We start from the raw sequence: 19,480 nt of genomic DNA, 5'->3' as shown, positions 1-19,480 counted from the left end.
TAGAATTTTGAAAATTACAGTCACAATCCTGTTTTTCAATGTCAAACATTTAAAGCGCACAAACAGGAAGCAGAGTGTGGTTAATGTTCTCTAAAATGTAAAATAACTTTGGTGAAGTACAGTGAGCGGAAACAACATGTATAACTCGGCTTTCTCCCTTAACATGCAGGAAATCAGTGACAGCTGTTCCCACTTTATCAAGAGAAACACTGAGAAATCTGCATTTTTGATGATGTGGTTGACATTTTGATGGTGTGAGTGAGAAACCTCTCTTTGACGGGATGCGCAGGAGTGACATTTATTCATAAGGTACAATTTTTCATGGAAATTTGACTTTCATAAATACTTTAACGGTCCTGACTTTTTTAAATTTCTGTTTTATATGAGAGAAAGAAGCCACTGAGGTTTTGATCTCTGCACTATTAAACAGTGATTAAGACAAGGACGTTTGGTCACTTTGACTTATTGAGTTGTCATTTTGAAACTGTTCATATGCACATAAATAATTTTGCTGTGTGTCTTTTTCATAATGCATTCTCAGATAAAGCTGGAGGGTTCTTAATCATTTTCTGATTAGCTTTCTGGATCTGAGTGTCTATTTGTGTATCGCCAAACAACAGCTTCTGTTCAACTATTTGTTCATTAAAAGAGCAAACAGATAACTGCACAGCAATTTTACATGCAGTCCGTCACCCTGCTTTGTCTGCACTTCCGATTCCGTCATATTCCCACAGAGCTTCTTGATAAACCACATATCAGCCTGACAGATCTGTGTTGTACTCAGATCCTCTGTGAGAGGCTGTGGATTAATACAGTAGCCTCGAGGCAAGGTTAAATATTCAAGACATCCATTTTCAGACTTACTTCAAAGATGGTATTGAACACACACACAAAAACACTTGTGCTGAAATGACCCCACAACACAGCGCACAGAAAGGAAGAAGAAGAGCAAGACAAGAGGGAGAGATGACTCCAAAAATAAAACATTAGTTTGAAGCGGATTAGAAGAATAACGCAATGACAGTGATGAATTATCAGCTGCTCAGAGGTGCATGGTTAGGAAAAATGTTGCTTGATGTGAATGTCAGTGTGTGCAGAGGATCATTTGAAAGTCAGAACAAATTCTCATGGCTCCGAAGAAGTGTAGAGAATTATTACAGGAGTCAGGTTAGAAAAAGCCTCCTCTAATGCTTTTATATCAGTACGTTTCCACTTCAAAAGGCAAAACCTAAACATTGAATACACCTACATCAACTACAAACAAGCTGAAATGCATACTAACCAACTGCACTTTAAAGGGACAGTACACACCAAAACAATAATCTTCCTCTTACCTTTAGTGCTATTTATCAATAATGAAAAAGTTACTAAATTTTGTGCCGCAAATAGTCTTTAATATTTTTTTTTATTACCAGGCAATGGGCATCAGGCTATGAAAAGCAAAATAAACTGAAATTTACATCCCTAGTTCCTACATAAAACTGCTCATAATAAGGTCTGTAGATTATCTTGAGTAATTTCTGGAAAGAGACATTGCTATTCAGTTTTTCCTTTCTTTTTTTTTTTTTTTTTAGTGCTTTTAGCACTGCGAGCTGAGTGCCATCTAATTCCATTAAATTTTCAAAGGCAAAGATCTCCAATGCTGCTCTCTCCAACACTCTGCAACTCACACCAAAACAAACTAGATAGAATAAAAGCACAACAGGTGAGAGGAAAATTATGTATTTTTGATTTTAGGGTGAACCGTCTTTTAAGTACCACACCCAGCTGACAAAAAGCAGCTGATCAGTTAAGAAATTAATTGTGGTTAAGAGGCAAAGTCACTGACACAACCATCAGTCCATGAGACAGAAATTAACCAACAGCTTAATAATCACCACACCTACTTAGAGAGAGATTAATCGTGTCCAAGTGGGCTTAGAAACCGGGAGAGGGATAGAGGAGATTCATTTGCCAATAATAAAAAAAACCTGCATTAATTCCCTCTTAAAGGAACAGTTAGACAATCTGAAGAAATGCTTTGTCTCTTTCCTGTTTTGTACTTTTATAGTGAGTACTTTTTTATAGAGAGCACCATCAAACACTACAGAACCCTTACACTCACAAACACCATGCGTATAATAGTGTGCCATTCTCCCATTGTATTGCATGTAAACTAAACACCTTGTCACTACTTGGAAAACAATAACTGTGTTGATCTATTGAATATTGATTTCTCACAGGAAATCATACAAGTAACAACTGGAGTAAAATGTGATCCTGTCAGCTCCTTCAAGCAGTGCATTGCAATTGAGTCTTTTTTTTTTTTACCTCTTCTTTCACTGTAGGCTGCTGACATCCCGCAGAAACCGATGCGGAAACAGAAGCCGTCTTGCCCACCATCCAACAGCTGCAAAAAAACTAACTGTAGCCCTATTTTAAAGTATACATGAAATACATGCCATAGTTATTTTTTTAAGATTAAGTGTTGAATAATGAGAGAGATACTGTGTTACCTTGGATCGAGCAGTCTCTCTTTTATCTGAGTTTATCTAGTATGATGAACCAATAATTGAAAAATGTGTCTAAGCACACACGCACATTGAGCTGATGATAAATCATTAACTGGTGGTGATGCAGACTAAATCCCTGTAGGGTTTCAGTATGAATAGAGTGAGTCACTGAAAACACTGACTCACTGCTCTCATCTCTCTCCTTACCTGACGTCCCTCCTCAGTACCTGCAGCTGCAGCTCACAGCTTTAAATTCAAATGGGTTCTTTTTCTACGCTTTTTAGATCAGAAACTTTTTTCAAAACTTTACCGGTACTTCTAAAACATTAATATACCCCTAAAATCAGATTCTCAGCCACCTGAAAAACAAATCGATTTCACCCTACTTCTGCAATCTTGTTATGAAAAACCTGGCTGTTTTTGGTTACAATGTCTGCCTCACACATCAAGGCAATTTTGAGCACAGAAAATAAATGCGGATTTGTTATTTTTCAATAACATTTAGGGTAAACTTCATCAAAAGATCAGGAAAAATGACCATCAGAGGTTGCCGAAGTCCAGAGTGACATGTTTAAACGGCACAAAACACTTCTCTCGGTTAGCCAGAGAGAAGTGTTTTGTGCCAACCTTAATCAGGGCTGCAAGTCAGCCAAAAAACATTTAGTGAATAAAGCACGGAGGACCAAAGAAGTGTTGTGCAAAGCTTTTCACTTCTGGTGTATTTGCATTAAAGTCCATGACTGATCTGCAACTTGAAGTCATGGCTTTCAGAGCAGATTAGAAGACTCTGCAGCTGTCTCACAGCCTCTTGACCTCTCAGAGAAAAACAGAAGAATACATGAGAAAAGAAGTGGAGGTTGAGAGGTGAAGGTACAGCGAGAGGTCTAAAACAGCAGAGTAAGAGTGAAGGAACATGACTGACCAAAACTGTGTAAAAAAACAGGGAAAGAGTAAGTGAGACAGAAGCTGCCTCAGCAGATGCTATCTCTTGCGAAGCTTCCTAGATTTGATGAAAATGTTCTCATCTTATTTCCAAAGTCATTCGCTACAAAAAAAGCCCTCATCTTCCAAAAACTTTCTCTCACCTTCAGAGGCAAACAAACATCAAATATTCAATCCACTCAAGAGCTGACATTCCTGCAGAGAGTGTTTACTCTTTTGGCTTTATGCAGACCAAACTGTGGTGAAATTATTCTATCAAGCCAAAGCACAAGCTATAAAAGAATCAATACACAGCTGTGATTTCTGAGTTTGCCTCAACAAGTGAAGTGTGTTACATTAAGCGTACCTGACATTCCAGCCATGCAGCAGGTGACAACCTTCAAACTCTATCAAGTCACATTTGATCAGTTTAAAACTATAATTACCTCCTTGTGGTCGTGCGTGCACCAGTCAAGCTGCACTAACAGTTTACATCCATGTCTGTGAAAACATGGATACTTCACACACATCTTTCCCCGGCAACAATCAGCACAGTTTCAAGGTGGACACCCAAGATTAGTGTCACCAATTCAGTATCTGACCAAATATCTCCCCTGCTGTTTCTAAGATATGATGCTAAATAATGGCCAGAAAAGTGCTTTGACAAAATAATATCATTAAACGGTGAGGTTGGCCTTTGTGATGACCTTTGACCTAAATAAAATGTCATTATATCACTTTGGATATAAATGTCATCACATCATTATGTCCCATCAGACATGTCCGTGGAATTTTGTCATATTTAGCATATGAATTCTCAGGTTATGGCCCAAAATGTTTTGTGATGTCACATTAACCTTGATTTTTGACCACCAAATTTTAATCAGTTAATCTTTGAGTCCAGGTGGATGCCAAATTTGAAGAAATTCCCTCACGGCATTTTTGAGATATCGTGTACAGACGGACAGATGGAAGGGCCGACGGACAACCCGAAAACATAATGCCTCTGGTTATCAATGGTACAGACAAATTCAATAAAAAGGACATTCTGGCATTGTTTCTGCCAAGCTCTTACAAATACATACAGTGTAATATAAAGCTTTGATGTGTGTGTGTGTGTGTGACAAAACACAGAGGAGGAAATGACTTACCTCCAACACCTCTGGAAGTTAGTAATTTAGCCTCATAATCTAAAGTCTACTGAATAACAGTCAAAGAGGCAAAAACATGTTAAAGAAAGCACTTAATATAATCCCAGCATATGTTGCTGAAGCGAGCCTTAGGTAGTGAAGCAGGTGTTGGAAACAAATATCTAGAGGGAACATCATTAAGTAGGGGATACAGCCAGTGAAGACAAGACTGGATATAAACACTGTCCTTGGGCTGACATTTACAAGAAATAATCTTTAACTTTCCTGCTGTTCCGAAAGCAAACACAGAGACTGGTTAGCACCTTCAACCAATGAAAACAACAGAGAAGCTATTGTTGACTGAGCTTTCTCTTCCAGCCTTTATTTGTCTGCCAGGGAACTGTTGGTTCTTTGGTTTAGCCATGGCTCCACGGCAAAACAAAGCCTCTTTTTCAACTGAGGACAAAGAGCGTTAGACGGCGAGCACAAACCTACCCTATGTTCTTACGCCTTTAATACGATCTATCAGTTTTATCAGCAGGTTCACAAATATTTTCCATCAAGATGGAAATATGGAGCAAACAACCTCAAAAGTAGCCACTCTCAAATGCAGCATGGCCATCTCTGTAAAAAAAACATCTATATTTTGGTCCATTCAGAGTCGTGTTCATCTCAAGCATTAGAATTTGAAAATTAAAAAATAGCCATCAATAGGTCGCTCAGCTCACATCCGTCAGATTCTTTACAGGGACACAGGAATAGTTTCTGCTATGACTCATCTGTGATTTTCTGGTTCTTCCAATTGGCTGTTTGAGAGGTTTGTGAAACAGTAAATTCAAGGTCATCCTACTGTGCACGAAGAAAGAGTGAGAGTAAGCTACTGTATCTCTCATGAAATTAATGGAGATGTCTGTTAAACCAAAACTACGGTTGTGCTGGGCAGTTTAAATGAGGAAAATATGAGTCACTGTTAAAAAAAGTGAACCCACACTTTGCTGACGACAAGCCCACCTGCTCAGCAAACTGTTTTGAGGTTTAACAAAGACATTTATGAAAACATTACGAGACAAAAACGTCTTCAGTGGTCTTGATGGTATCTGCAGTCAGTATAACACAGAGCTTTAAAGGGTTTAAATCTTGCAAGGCCATACTCCTGACATTATCATAAGCTTCTTTGCGATAAGCCTCTTTGTCACGGCTTCGTGATACCATCATTGTGCTTACGCTGCCAATCATGCAGTGTTCAAATCACTGCACAACCAATTACAGGTTTCTGCCAAGAGCATCATTTCTGCAAAACTGCAAACCCCTGAGTCATTCAGTGTCACTTCATTCATTATGAACAGATAGGAGTAAGAATACCATCTTAAAATTTTAATAAAGAATCAGAGGCAAGGCAATCTACAATAGCGGTCTCTATTTAAACCTTTTATTTGGTTGGAATTTTACGGGTATATTGTGATCAATGTTACTGGTTTTAGAATCATGTGTTTGCATTTTATGTATTTATTTTAAGAAATGTAATATACTATATATCTGTTTTTAAATTTCAAGTATATGTCTTGGTGTGATTTACTTTTTTTTTTTATCTCCAGTCTTACGTGATTCACCATTATTGTCTAATATTCAATATAATTAATTATAATTCTATAATGCATATTGAAACATCCTCATTTTATGTTGTTGGTCGGGACATTACTGTAAGAGAGATTTTATATCTGTGGTCACTGAGGTCATACATGACATAACATTACTGATGTTAAATATTTTATGCAAGAAAGACTTTACTTACTTCTTTTAGACCAGAAGCCACTTTCAGGGTTTCGCAGAAATTAATTTATCTGTGGTGGCCTGCCACAATTAAAACATCTGCTGCCATCTATTAATTTTTTTTTTTTTTTTTGAGCTGGGCCATTCATTAGGAGCCATACTGGAATATATATACTGTGTGTTATTCCAAGCGCAGAGTGCACTCTGGGCACAGATGGAGCAGCAAAATGTCAGGGGCACTGAAACTGAAACTGAACTGTTCATTGGGCTAAATCAAAACGTTCTGCAGCAGCTGCTGCTCTCATCCATCGATCTGAACAGCTCTGACAGGATCAACAGATCAACTATCCATCCCGCAGCTCAAAATTCAAACTGCTGCTGAACTAGTCACTAACTAATCACTAAAGAACTAATGACCAGTTCCACCCATGCTGCCCACAACAACCCTAAACGAGTTACAACAGGTTTAATTACAGCTCAATGCATCCGAATACTACTGTTTATTTACACGAAAGTTTGTGTACAATGGTACACATATTGAGTATGTAGTGCATAATGCGCTATTTGTGATGCAGCAACAATCTTAATCAATATGGAGTTTGCTCAAGTGTCACACAAACTCACAGTCACATTATAACAGGTGGTTGCATATTGGGTGGAGTTTCCTGTCTCTGTTTAGAGATGTTCTTTATGATTAATTGTTTATGCCCTTGAGTTCAGATTTTTGTTTTTTTTTTTTGGTCAAATGTGTTTGTCTATTCCGATTGTTTAAGCATTTATTCTATAAAATGTCACACATTTTGAAAAATACCCAGAACAATTTCCCAGAACCTAAGATGACTTGACACAAAAATAAAAAAGATATTGAAGAACCCAATATATTAAGTATATAAAAGAGAAAAAGGCTGCAAATCCTTAAATCTAAAAAGCCGGAAACCCGAGAATGTTTGGTATTTGCTTGAGAAATGCCTTAAACCATTACTCTGTTATTAAAATAGCTGACAACACTACATCTGATCTAATTTAAATGAAATGGTAACTACTGTCAGAAAGTACTTCCAAACAGAGTCAGTGGTTCAGCCGGGTAGTTACTGTGTTTCTTACACCTCTCTGGATTAGTGGAGCTGCAGGATAATGACTAAGAACAGGTCTGACGGCAACACGACTAAACCAGCTGTCTTCTACTACCGACAGACATCACTGACATCTCTCGCTCTCTCACCCTTTTTTTTTCATTGAGTGTGAGTATGTGTGTCATTATTTCTCCCTCTCCCTGCTGCCTTCCTTAATTCCCCGTCAGTAAAGCCAGTCATGCAGACGTTCCTTCAGCAGGTTTATCCCTCCCTGTACCTGATCAGCTCTGCCCCCCACCTCCCTGCACTGGGAGCCCCCTGCTGGGAGTGGCTGCGGGATGGGGAGGAGGAAGACCCGTCTGGGGGCCCCCCGGGGGTTAAGAAAGAATCACACATCATGTCTGTTTGCACGTGCGTAGGCATGAGTGTGAGCAAACACAAGCGAGGGGCACAAATAGTGAGAGAGTCAGAACACTCAGACAAATAAACGTCTTACACACTCTGAGTAATACTTCTGAGGAGAGGGATGTGAGAGTGGGTTTAGCTCAGCGGAGGAGGTTGTCATCAAACAAACTATATTTACGTCCCCACTTGTCCATACGGGGACATAAGGGGGGATTATTACAGCAAGCCCAGGCAAAGAAGAACTGAGTGTGAATGTCACGGACAGACAAGAGGGAAGTAAAAAGAAAACAGCCAGAGGCTGACAAACAATGTCTGCTTCATTGTCAATGAGCTCATCTCCAGCTCTGGGAGTCACAATATAACACTCAGGTGGCATATCAAGACACTAGATCATGATCATTTTGCTGAAACACATGCAAAATTTTGGAAGTACGAGCTCTCAGGATGTAATGAGGATTCAGTTATTCAGACTACCTCAAAGGCTTCTGCCCTTTCTGAGTATCTAATAATAGTGTAAAAACGATTCATCAGTTAACACAAAGTTTAAGCCGTTGTGAAACAGAAGTTAGAGCGTCTTTAGCTTCTGTACTGTGATGAATTTACCAGTGAAAAGGACTATTTGCATAGTGTACAGTTACAAGAGGGATTTAAAGGAAACCCTCTGCATGTGATTGGACCACTAAAAAGTGGGCAGGCTTCAGGCAGATTTAAAATAAAGTTGGCTCTACGCTCTGCAGTTGCACCTCCAAAATACTGGGTGGGGTTTCTGTCACAGACATAACACTTGTAATTATTTATTTTTATTAATATTAATTTATTTTGTATCGTCTGTGTTTTCCTTTGTTTTGTTAGTTTTGCTATTTTTGGATTGTGCAGCACTTTGGTCAACTGTTGCTTTAAATTGTCTTTTATTGATAAATTTGGATTGGATTGGAAAATACAGACCTTTTTATACACAGTGCACCAAATGTAATACAATGCGACACATCACTGATAAACCTAAAGGCAAAGCGCTAGCATTTTAAAGGTATAACAGATCTTTTTACAGTGCTTCTTAGTTATGTCAACTTAAAAAGACAAAATCATCACAAAATGACCTCAACATGTCTTCTTAAATTCTGTCAGCTTAAGCTTTTAAGGCAACTTGGACACAAGCTCTTTAAGTTAAAACAAATAGTTCTTCTTAAAGTGTACAAAGACAACATGCTAACATTATTAACACCAGCCTATGACATTTTGCATTGCATTAATTAGCCCATCAGAGTTTCCCTCTATGTATATGACACCAGTAACAACAGCAAATTGTAAGATTACAAAATCAGCTCCATTTAAACTCTCAAGGTTTGTCAACAAAACAACTGTCTTACACTCGACATGTTTTCCCCACATATACAACATGCTAGCACAAGACTATGACATATCTCATTGCATAAATTAGTCTGTAGGCTTGTGGACTTTCCTCAACTCACATGAAGCCAGGACAGATCACACTCAAGCCTTAAAATTATATTTTGTGAGGGATTTATTGTCCTCACAATTATTGTGTCTCATCTTTGAAATAAAAGTAAATAAAAGCCCAGTTTCCACTGGGCAAAATGCTTTTCAGTTTTCGCTGCAGTATGTAGTATTTATGGGGAGGTGCACACCAGTACACAGGATGTGGTATGCGTCTTCACAGAGTCTTCACCATAAGTACGGCATCAATTTTATGCAGAAATATAAATCCTGTGTTAGAGTAAAGCGCGATACGTACTGTTGGCTCCACACACACCTCCCTCACGGTTAGATCAGCAGGAAGACGAGGAGAGATGAACGAATTAGACCTTCGCCAAACTGTTTCAGGTTCTGCCCACTGACATAACTGCCTCTTCCTATGTCCATCCATTTACACAAGATCTTTCTCTTAACAGCATTAAAATCGAAAAATAAAAGCAATCCACTGTTAAATACTACATCATTAACACATACTTCAGAGGTCGGAATTAAACTTCATGTCTCGAAATAAACCGATGCCAAGAACTCTGTGAGCATCCGAAGACAATGAAAAACATGCAGAGACACAGAGGGAGCTGTGTTTTTCTTTTTGCACACAATAAAAACATGAAAAAATGTTTTTCTGATAGAAGAGGCTCCAGAACAGACAGTGGTGGAGCCCTGGGGGGCAGTTACATAAACATGGCCTCTAGATAAATAGTCCCCCTGCGATCTGAATAGGATATTGGACTTCAAGGTTGTTATTACTTCATCATGGTATTCCTGTTGAAGAAATACCATTCATAAGCACATTAAAAGTTTAGAGAGGGAGAAAGAAAACAAACAAATGCCCAACTCTGAAAAGGAAAAAACTTTTGTCTCTGCTCGCTGAAGAAAAGTTTGTACTTTACACCTGAAGTTTTGACCTGTATTTGATACAGAAATGTTTACTATTCTTACACTCCCTCTTCCATAACTAATGGTGTATGTCATATTAACTAGGATGCTTGTTTTTGTCTTTCCAACAGTTCAAAGAACAGCCGTCATGTTTGGTCAGTTCATCAATGTAGATTTATCTGCAACTACCCTGATAGATTTAGTCATTTGTAAGCAAAAGTACCCAACATTTGTTGGTTCCAGCTTCTCAAGTGTGAGACTTTGATGCTTCTTTTTGTCATACATGATTGTAAACAAAGTATTTTTGGGTTTGGACTATTGGTCGAATAAGATTTTTTCACTCTGAGTGACATTTTACAGACAAAACAAGTAAATGATCATGAAAATGATTATTATTTGTAGTTCAAGACATCATTTTCAGAGATATCAAAGAGAAAAAAGGCAGGACATCGTCATGTTTGAGAAGCTTGAACCTGCAGGCCTAAATTTTTGGCACTTTTCCTTGATGGGAAAGCTGTTTGGCAACTTCAGCTTAATCAAAATGCTGCTGCTGCTAGAGTTCTGAAAAAACTAGGAAATATGACACATTACTCTGGTTCTAAAATCCTTACGCTGGCTACCTGTCACTCCGAGAACTGCCTTCAAAATCTTGCTGCTTGCGTATAAATAACTGTGACTCAGTGCCCAAATATATACCTGACATGTTTGTGACATATGAAGCTTCTGGGACCCTCGGGACATCTGGAGCCGGCCTACTGACGGTCCCAACAGTTGGAACAACAGCATGGTGAAGCAGCATTTTGGTATCATGCAGCACAAACCTGGAATAACCTCCCAGATGATATTAGACAATCCCCGACTCTGACCACTTTTAAGTCAAAGTTAAAAAAAGGTTTCTTTTTTACATTGTTTGTAATGACAGAAAATTCATTTTTAAATTTGATTTTGAATAATTTTAAATAATCTCTTTATAATTGCACTTCTTGTCTGGACTTTTGCTACTTTAATGATGATTTTTCTATTATTTTTTTTTTATTGTAAGTCAGTCAGTAATCAATTTTAACTTTCATATCTTTTCTCTTTACCCTTTTATCATAAGTCTCCATCCTTTCATGTGTTTTATATTTTATTGCTCTGGAATACCAATCGTGCACCAATCATCTTAATAAATTACTTGAGTGAAACATTAATTATTTTAGCACATGATGCTGCAAAATGTAGTGTCTCTGTCCTACAGAACTTAATGCGTATCCATTTGGGTGGCGTGGTCAAAGGTTCGCAAAATAAATGTAAACATGAAAATGAGGATTTTTCCTCAACACAACTTGAACTCAGTGATAAAACTACTTTATTCAAGTGTGAGTGGGAGCCAGAGTAAGACACGTCATGATGCTATCACGACACATTGCCCAAAATAACGATGGTATCACAATTTAGCGATTCTGCAATATTTAATATATTACAAAACAATCAGCTACGATACTGAAGAGGAACAAATAGCCTTAAAAAGGCAAAAATCAGGAATTACGCAATTTACACATAACTGTGTCAGATTCACTGAATCTGCAGTGTGAGGCTGTATGGGGTGAAGGACTCGCCTTCCAGTGTGTTTTTGCTTCATCTTGCTAATCAACATATTTGGGTGATGCCGCTGTAAATGAAATGTCAGCAGCCAACCATGAGAGCCCATCCCGTAACCTAACGAGAGCTGAGTAGTCTGTACCTGCAGCAGTCGCCGTGGAATAATTTCATGTCAGAAAAAGTCACTTGAGGGTCTGAAAAAACACTGGATTTGTAACAGACAAAACGAGATCTTCATTGTGAAACAAAATGCAGCACAATAATCGTTTTATCTCTGTCATGCATAAACCGTAGTATTTTGATTTCGTTTGTCCCAGCTGTTAAAGTCGATGTTGTCTTTCGAGTTGAAAGATGACAGCGCGTTTCTGATTTGTTTTCCCTCACTGTCCGACTCCGCACTGTTTGCCATTTGTCCCCTGCGAGTTTCCTCTTCATTGCAAGTTAGTTAACATCCGTTCATATTTCCCTAATTCATTTGAAAACCTCCGCCAGAAAAAGTCATGAAGTAGTGACTCTGTTAAGTCAAACTGGCAGAGGAACCAGTTTTAGAGAGCTTGCACGTTTTCATAAAAATATAGATATTTGGTGCCAGTTTATCAATAATAGATCTGTAGTCTGGCTACCAACCAGGTAACAGTGCAGGTAATATTCATACAGTAACCTGAGACATCTCCAGGGGGACAGTGTTACACGTTAGGTCAGGAATAAAACTATATTTCTTGATATCAAAGTGTGAAGTGGATTAACAGGATGGACTCTACAAGAACATACAGTGCCGAGCAAGGCTGTATCATGAGCTCATCACCTGTGGTTGGTCCACCTTTAAGGCATCAAGGCTAAATATAATATTTTGGGGACAATTCAGTTGCTTTGCCTCCAAACATAACACGATGTCTGACAGAACAACAACCACCTGCTAACAGCTTGAAAACCAATTAGAAATACTGACTATATTTAGAGTTATATGTTCAGGCTAAAAAAAATGTGAAATTGTGGCCTAAATGAAAGGTTTAATTTAAAAGCAGAGACTCAAAACACAGTAATTGCCAGTTTCATGTGTTTTTAAATTATGCCATTCAGGATAATTTTTTGAGTGCCAGCAAAAAAAAAAACAAAAAAACACAAACACACAAACTGAGTGACACATATTGCAAACCATGACAGCACATCAGGAACGACTCTGATTAATTCTAATCAACATTTAACACAACAAGATATTTTGCAATGAGCCTGAATTCTGACAGCGTTTACTCAAAATCAAAAACAGCCGTCACCAAAGAAGAAAGATTAACTGTTGTTTGTACTGAAGCAATCGCAATTACCAGCAACATAAGTGACCTTTACCCTCAGTCATCTGCAATGGCACTTAAATCTCTGTCTGCACAATAGCTCTGCACAAGTCATAAAAACATGAAATCCCACTGAGGGCCTTTAGCAGAAGCTTTCGAAAATGTGCTGTCTCTATATGAATATTCAACAAGCATAGAAATCAATTATCCGCCAAGGAGTCTAGCAAACAAACCCACACAGAGAAAAAAAAACATGTATGTCAAGCAGATATGTCGAGGCATGGATTTCAAATTCATCCTGAAAAATATTAAACGCTGGGGATCTTTTTGCTTCTGTGTTTCCTCGAGGCTGAGAGACTTTTCAGTTACCAATACAAGATAATTTATTGAAGTCAGCACCCTATGTACTTCAGTTCCTTGGGGCTTTTTTCAGGTAGTAATAAAAAAAACATTTCATATTCTAGTAGCAGCTGAGCCTTACTGTATGCAATTTAAAAAAAAACAAACACCTAAAAACATTTAATACTCCATTCATGTTTTCAGACGTGGGAAAAGTCATTGTTTTGCAAGTAATGCCTATCATTTTTTCAAAGTCAAAGTCAAAGTCAGCTTTATTGTCAATTCTGCAGTATGTACAAGACAAACAGAGGATTGAAATTACGTTACTCTCAACTCTCTGTGACAGAGAGTAGACATAAATATACATATATTTAAAAAGAGATAAATAAAACTGTACAATTCAAACAATGACACATTAAAAATAGACATTGCAAAGTTATAGTAGTGCAAATGTATATGGTAGACTAGACGTTAGACTACAACTAGATTACTTTTGCGATTATTTCCCATACTGCTCCTGGTGGAAAATATTACGCCAAACTCCCTTTAAGAAATAAAATATTTTAATAATTCCTTACGTCTGCGGACAAACACATAACTCTAGAAACACAGGATAAAAGGCACCATGTCGACAGTATTCTTGTCACTTCGGCACAATTATAATTCAGAAATTTCTGCCTACAACTCTAACATTTTAGAGTTTGTCTCCCAAACTTGCTACAAGCCTACGTTGGTTATCTGCACTATTTCAGTGTGCTGAAAAAAGTCCTGGTTAACGAAATACCGGCCCTTTTTTTCTCCAGAACTCCACCAGTTTCTCCTCCGTCTCCTCATTACAAGAGAGCCGGTACTTGTTCCTTTTCTTGCGGCGTTTCCTCCATGTTTACAGGCTACCCGGTTTGTTACATCCTGTGTGGCGCTGCCTATTGGTTGTTGTCACTCAACATCAGTATTTACATGAGACTAAGAAGTTATGATAATAGAGAACATGTTAGATTTTGTCAGAATGTCTAGACAAGAAAAATACTGACTTACGACAGCTCAGACTGAGTATTATGACCACGTTACACCAAACCATCAAAATCAGAGGGGCACGCCACGACTCTAGAAAAACTCTCATCGTGTCTTACTGACACGGGAAAATTGTCTGCGACAGTATCCTTGCTTGAAAAGTCGTTTAGTATAAGTTTTGTCTACGACATCCAGAGACAAGTCCCGAGTTCAGACTACAAATTCAACGTACACATGCGTATTGTTCTTGTGATGCTCTACACTCACAAACGCACCTTCTCCTCCTACGTGACTTTTGACTGGAGCCCACGCTGTATACCACACTGTAATTTGGAGGTTTATTTTTCAGGCAATTGGCCAAACAACGCCAAAACATCACAGCCCTGACTCTGCAATGCAGGGGATTAGTCATTTTCCTCAATGAGATAAAACATCAAGGTCAAAGAGAAAAGCAAAGCAGCCACAAAATGTTCAGTCTTTCCAACGATCTGACTTCAAACACAGCAAAGACCGGGCATCAAATGTTTGGTTTGAGAAATTGAAATTTTTTCACCTCTTTGTTGCAGTTATTACAGGGAGCCATTTAACAACAGCAAATGCACTGATTTTAGATTTTAGCCACACTTCCATCATTATAAGCACTCACTCAGTGCACTGGTGGTTGTGCTACTTTTACTTTGGGACAGTTCGTTAGTTATGGAATTGGGGGGGCAAAGTCACGTTTTTTGATTTGGCTATGGAGAGAGACATCTAACTTAAAACGGCCGTATTTCAGGGTTCCTGCAGCTTACGACAAGTAATATTTAAGTCTTTTTAGACTTTTTTAAATGCCACGGGGACTTAACTTTAAGACCAAAATTTTCCCAAATGTTAAATGATTGGGAAAAAAAACTTTTAAGAGTGGAGGACAGTAATCATATTATCTAATCAGAAAAGTATCTATTTGGTTTACCAACAGAAGTAGGAAATATGTCTAGACGGTCAATTTTCTCTTTCTTATTCTGCATTTGAGATTCCACCGCTTGGATTCCCATCATGACAAGCTTAAGAAGAGGAATTTGCTCACAAAAAATAAACGCTACCAATTATTTTGAGATTTTGAAAACACAACGTCAAAAAAAAAAAAAAAAATCAACTCAGAAAATGACTGAGCGTTTTAAGATGTTTGAAGGATTTATTCAAGTCATTTTGGTGCCAATTAAGGCCTTATTTTTAGATTAATGAACTCAATTCCTCAAAAGACTTTTTAAGGATGTGCGGGAACCTTGTAGGGGAGAACGAAGACAGTTGCAACAGCTGTAATTTCTCTGATCAGAAACATGTTAGAGTGATGATTTTAATAACACACATGCTCGGTAAGACTCTCTCCCCCACCAGGAAAACCGAAGACAAATCTGCTGCTGCATTTAATAAAAAAAAAAAAAACATTTTGGCAGTATGAAAGTATTTCTTTCAGGAACAGTATTTTGTCATACTGTCCTGACCTTTTAAGTGAATTAATCCAAACTTCATTTTTTTAATCAAAAATTGTTTTGTTGAGTGCTAGTGGCATATGTCCAGGTCAGTGTGTAGCCAGCACATGATGTCCTGTCATAGCTTGGGTGGGGATAGTTGCAGCAATTTGGGAGGGTCATAATATTATAAAAAATAAAGGCAGACCCCAGTCACCCCTCTCCTCTGACAAATAAAGCACAATCCCTGAAGTAAAAGACCTTAGTACTTCTTCCACTACTACATCTCAGTGCCATAAAGTAGACTTCTGAATATAAGCTTAAAGAGCACCAAAACATTTTGCATCAGTGTAACACATTTGCAGCCTAAATGGCATAAGGCAGAACATGAGCAACACAAAGCGGCTGTCTGCAGCAAATGAAAGCTCTGGGGTCATTAGTGGGTCAGCAGGTAAGTCCCAGTCACTCCCCCGTTTAAATCCACTCTGTCCCCGCGGTAATTAGGCAGAGTTAGAGGCAGGAGCCATGTTAGTTAAGCTGCTAGGTAACTTTAAGTAATGCGCAGGTGACCGCAGCAATAACGGCGGCAGCAACCGTGGTCAAAATGCACTTACTTTATGAAGTAACTGGCCCCTTCGTCCGTAAAACCTTCCTCCCATCCCCGCGGCAGGTCTGAAATTAAACCAAACGACAGAGTTGTTCGTAACACCTCAAAGTTTTCTCCCCCCCTCCCCTCGCGCTGGGCCCAAACATGAGCACCGAAGTTAGCAGCGGAGAAAAACACAGCAAAGCAAACATGAATACAGGTTAATGTAAACAGCCGAGTGGAATTAGCTTAGCTAGCTACCTGAGCGGATCATGTGTCCCGAGTTTACCGGTTCACCGGAGCGGGGATGCAGCCAGGTGGTGGTCCGCGCCTCATCGCTGCAGACACACAGAGAGAGCGAGAGAGGAGAAAAACACCTGTTACACCACCGGGAAGGAAACACAGCAGACCCCGCCAACTCCCGTTAAACCAGCAGAGACAGTGCGATAAAGCGCTTATTATCCCACTCACTTGATGAAGAAGACCCTGCCGTCCCCGCAGACACCGTAAGACCAGTGTTCAGGTAAGGTGTCCCGCCCGAGAGGCGCCGCCATGATCCTGTCTGAAGTCCTATTTCATCTCATTCCCTCTCCATGGAGTCTCCCGGGAGCTCAATGATCACCGCTAGGGCCGGCGCTGCCTTCAGGGACGCCTCTGAAGCGCGGACATCCGAGCACCACAAACTGAAGGTGAAAAACACGAGCGGGAGCTTGAACAGAGGAGAGACAAGATTTGTTGCAGACTGTAACAGTTTTTAAAAACGGCGTTTGCCACATTGATTGCCACCAAAACGTATAAATGTGACTGTTTTGCTCTGTGTGGCGTGCAGGGCTGCAGCACTGAGGTCATATCTTAATATCATTTATGCAAATTTAGGGAGTGTTCGTTATTTATTCATGAAAAGGGGGTGGTGCAAAACAGGGAAGGCACTTTAAATAATTTTGTTAGCATCAGGATTAGTTACTTGAACTGGGTAAATTGATACTACATGGTCAGTATGTTAAAACACCTTATTGTCAGATTTTATTGCTTCTTATCCATGTAGCCTTACATAACTAGGGATAGGATTTTAAACACAATGAGGCCACAAATACAAATCCCCTGGCAGAATCTCACCCTCCTAAGATATGTTTTACAAGACACCAACCAAACTTTGTGCAAAGTTCTGAATATTTTGGGAATTAAAAAGTTTAATCTAACTGTTTAATTATATTTTCCTGTTTAATTTAGCTGATTTATAGTCTGGTACCAGGTATGTAATTCCGGCAGGAAAATATTTTTATTTAAATTACATATGTTTTTGTGCCTAGAAACAATTAAATTTAGTCTAAAACATTTTTAGAATGTGTTTTGTGCATGTGTGGTTTTGTTTTTATTCTGTGTCCTCAGTGGTAGCTAACCTATAGTCCTGTAGGTGTCCTAGCTATACTGTATATATATATATGTATATTCTTTAAGCTCTATGGAGAGCATTATGCTTTTTGATTGCGATAAGAGGAAGAATATTCAACTTTAAATATATTTATTTCAAATATCCTCAAACCTGTAAGTGGGTTTGAAAGGCACATTTTCTTTAAAAATCTTCAAAACCGCAATATTTATCATAGCCAGAAACTGCAAAATATGGTTATTAATGGTAGAAGAAGGGTCATGCATTTTCCACAGTCACTCATGGGGGCTCAAGAAAAAATAGCTTTTGTGAGGGTCATGATATATTTAAAAAAAAAAACAAAAAAAAAAAAAAAACAAAGTAGTACCCCACTGATCCTCCCCTCTACCCCGATAATGAAAGAACAGTCCCTTAGTGAATGAAGATTTGTCAACAGCAGAATATGAAAATCATGTTCACCAACAGCAAATGCACAGATTTTACATTTTCACCACAACTCTAATCATAAGATAAGACAGTACATTTTTCTTTATCATCATCAAAAATGATGATAAAGTTCAGTCAATATCGTTCTGTGACAGTTAAAAGCATTACACGCTTGGTGAACTGACGGGGCTGAAGCTACCATTAAGGTCACAGAGGTCACTTCCTCAGTAATAGTCCTGCAAATTTAGTAAATTATGATGACATAAAGATGAGTCTATATTTATAGTTTTAACACATACTGCACATGCAGTCTTTTTAGACTGATTTGAATCTGTTCTAGTCTAAATGTGTTTGTTTTTAGGGGGGGAGTAGCATCCCATCACAATTACATAGAAAAAAAAAAATGAAAGAAAATCTAAATGAACAGGTAAATTCACTTTTTTTTCTTTATATACTTGTTAATATGCACAAAATTTAGTTGATAGCTGGTGAATAATTCCTTACGGGGGTGAGAATCTGCCTGAGGATTTACACTTGTGGTCTCAGCATGTCTAAAATCTGTGCTACTGCCGTAGTTAGGTGAGGCAACATGAATAAAAAAGCAAGAAAATTTGATAATAGGGGCAAACTGGTGGATTAACATGCTGACCATCGTTGCAACTCACCCAGTTCAAGCCCAGTCAAGGATCTTTGCTGCACGTCATCCCTCATCTCTCTTTTTTTTCTCATCTCCTGTCAGTTCACTGTCCATTATCTAATAAAGACAAATTTGCCCAAAGGCAACCTAAAACAAACAACGCTCATGCAAATCTATAGTTCTTTATATTGGTCCTAGTATAACGTGCAATTCATTTTCCACATGCAGGTAAAGAAGGTGTGAATGGGAGGGTGTTTATGTGATAACGTGAGAAAAATACTGCATGATCTCAGATTCGCTGTCTGTGCACATGGAGCAGTAAGTTGTTGATTTGCCACCAAACCTTCATAAACTGCTCAGGTGGAAGAACAAGTTTTTCATTTATCATAGAGTCTGTAGCTTCACTGCCAAAATTAGCTTGCTCTGTCATCACAGTTTTCACATCTTGTCATGCCTGTTTAACTTGGTTTAGACACCTATAACTCTGCTTTATTTGCGTATATATTCAGAAGAGAGTTAATTCAATTTGATTACTTTGTATTTGGTTCTCTTAGTACAACTACGTTTTAAAATTTAATTGATACCATTAAAATTATGTTGTGCCTTCTT

At 38.4% G+C, this 19,480-nt stretch overlaps 1 protein-coding gene across 1 annotated transcript in view; it reads right to left on the bottom strand.

Moving 5' to 3' along the window:
* The window catches only part of LOC121949780 (pleckstrin homology domain-containing family A member 7-like), a 192,272-nt gene extending 175,285 nt beyond the window's left edge, over window positions 1-16,987 (bottom strand). The window contains exons 1-3 of the mRNA XM_042495539.1: window positions 16,890-16,987; window positions 16,680-16,756; window positions 16,447-16,504 (exon numbers count right to left, since the gene is read on the bottom strand). Of these exons, the coding sequence (XP_042351473.1) occupies window positions 16,447-16,504; window positions 16,680-16,756; window positions 16,890-16,972 (218 nt within the window). The 5' untranslated portion in view covers window positions 16,973-16,987. The remainder of the gene's footprint in view (window positions 1-16,446; window positions 16,505-16,679; window positions 16,757-16,889) is intronic.
* Window positions 16,988-19,480: the final 2,493 nt, after the last annotated feature.

The sequence above is a fragment of the Plectropomus leopardus genome, chromosome 11 (genome assembly GCF_008729295.1).
Source record: "Plectropomus leopardus isolate mb chromosome 11, YSFRI_Pleo_2.0, whole genome shotgun sequence".
Classification (NCBI taxonomy): domain Eukaryota; kingdom Metazoa; phylum Chordata; class Actinopteri; order Perciformes; family Serranidae; genus Plectropomus; species Plectropomus leopardus.
This window is presented reverse-complemented; position numbering and strand designations above follow the sequence as displayed.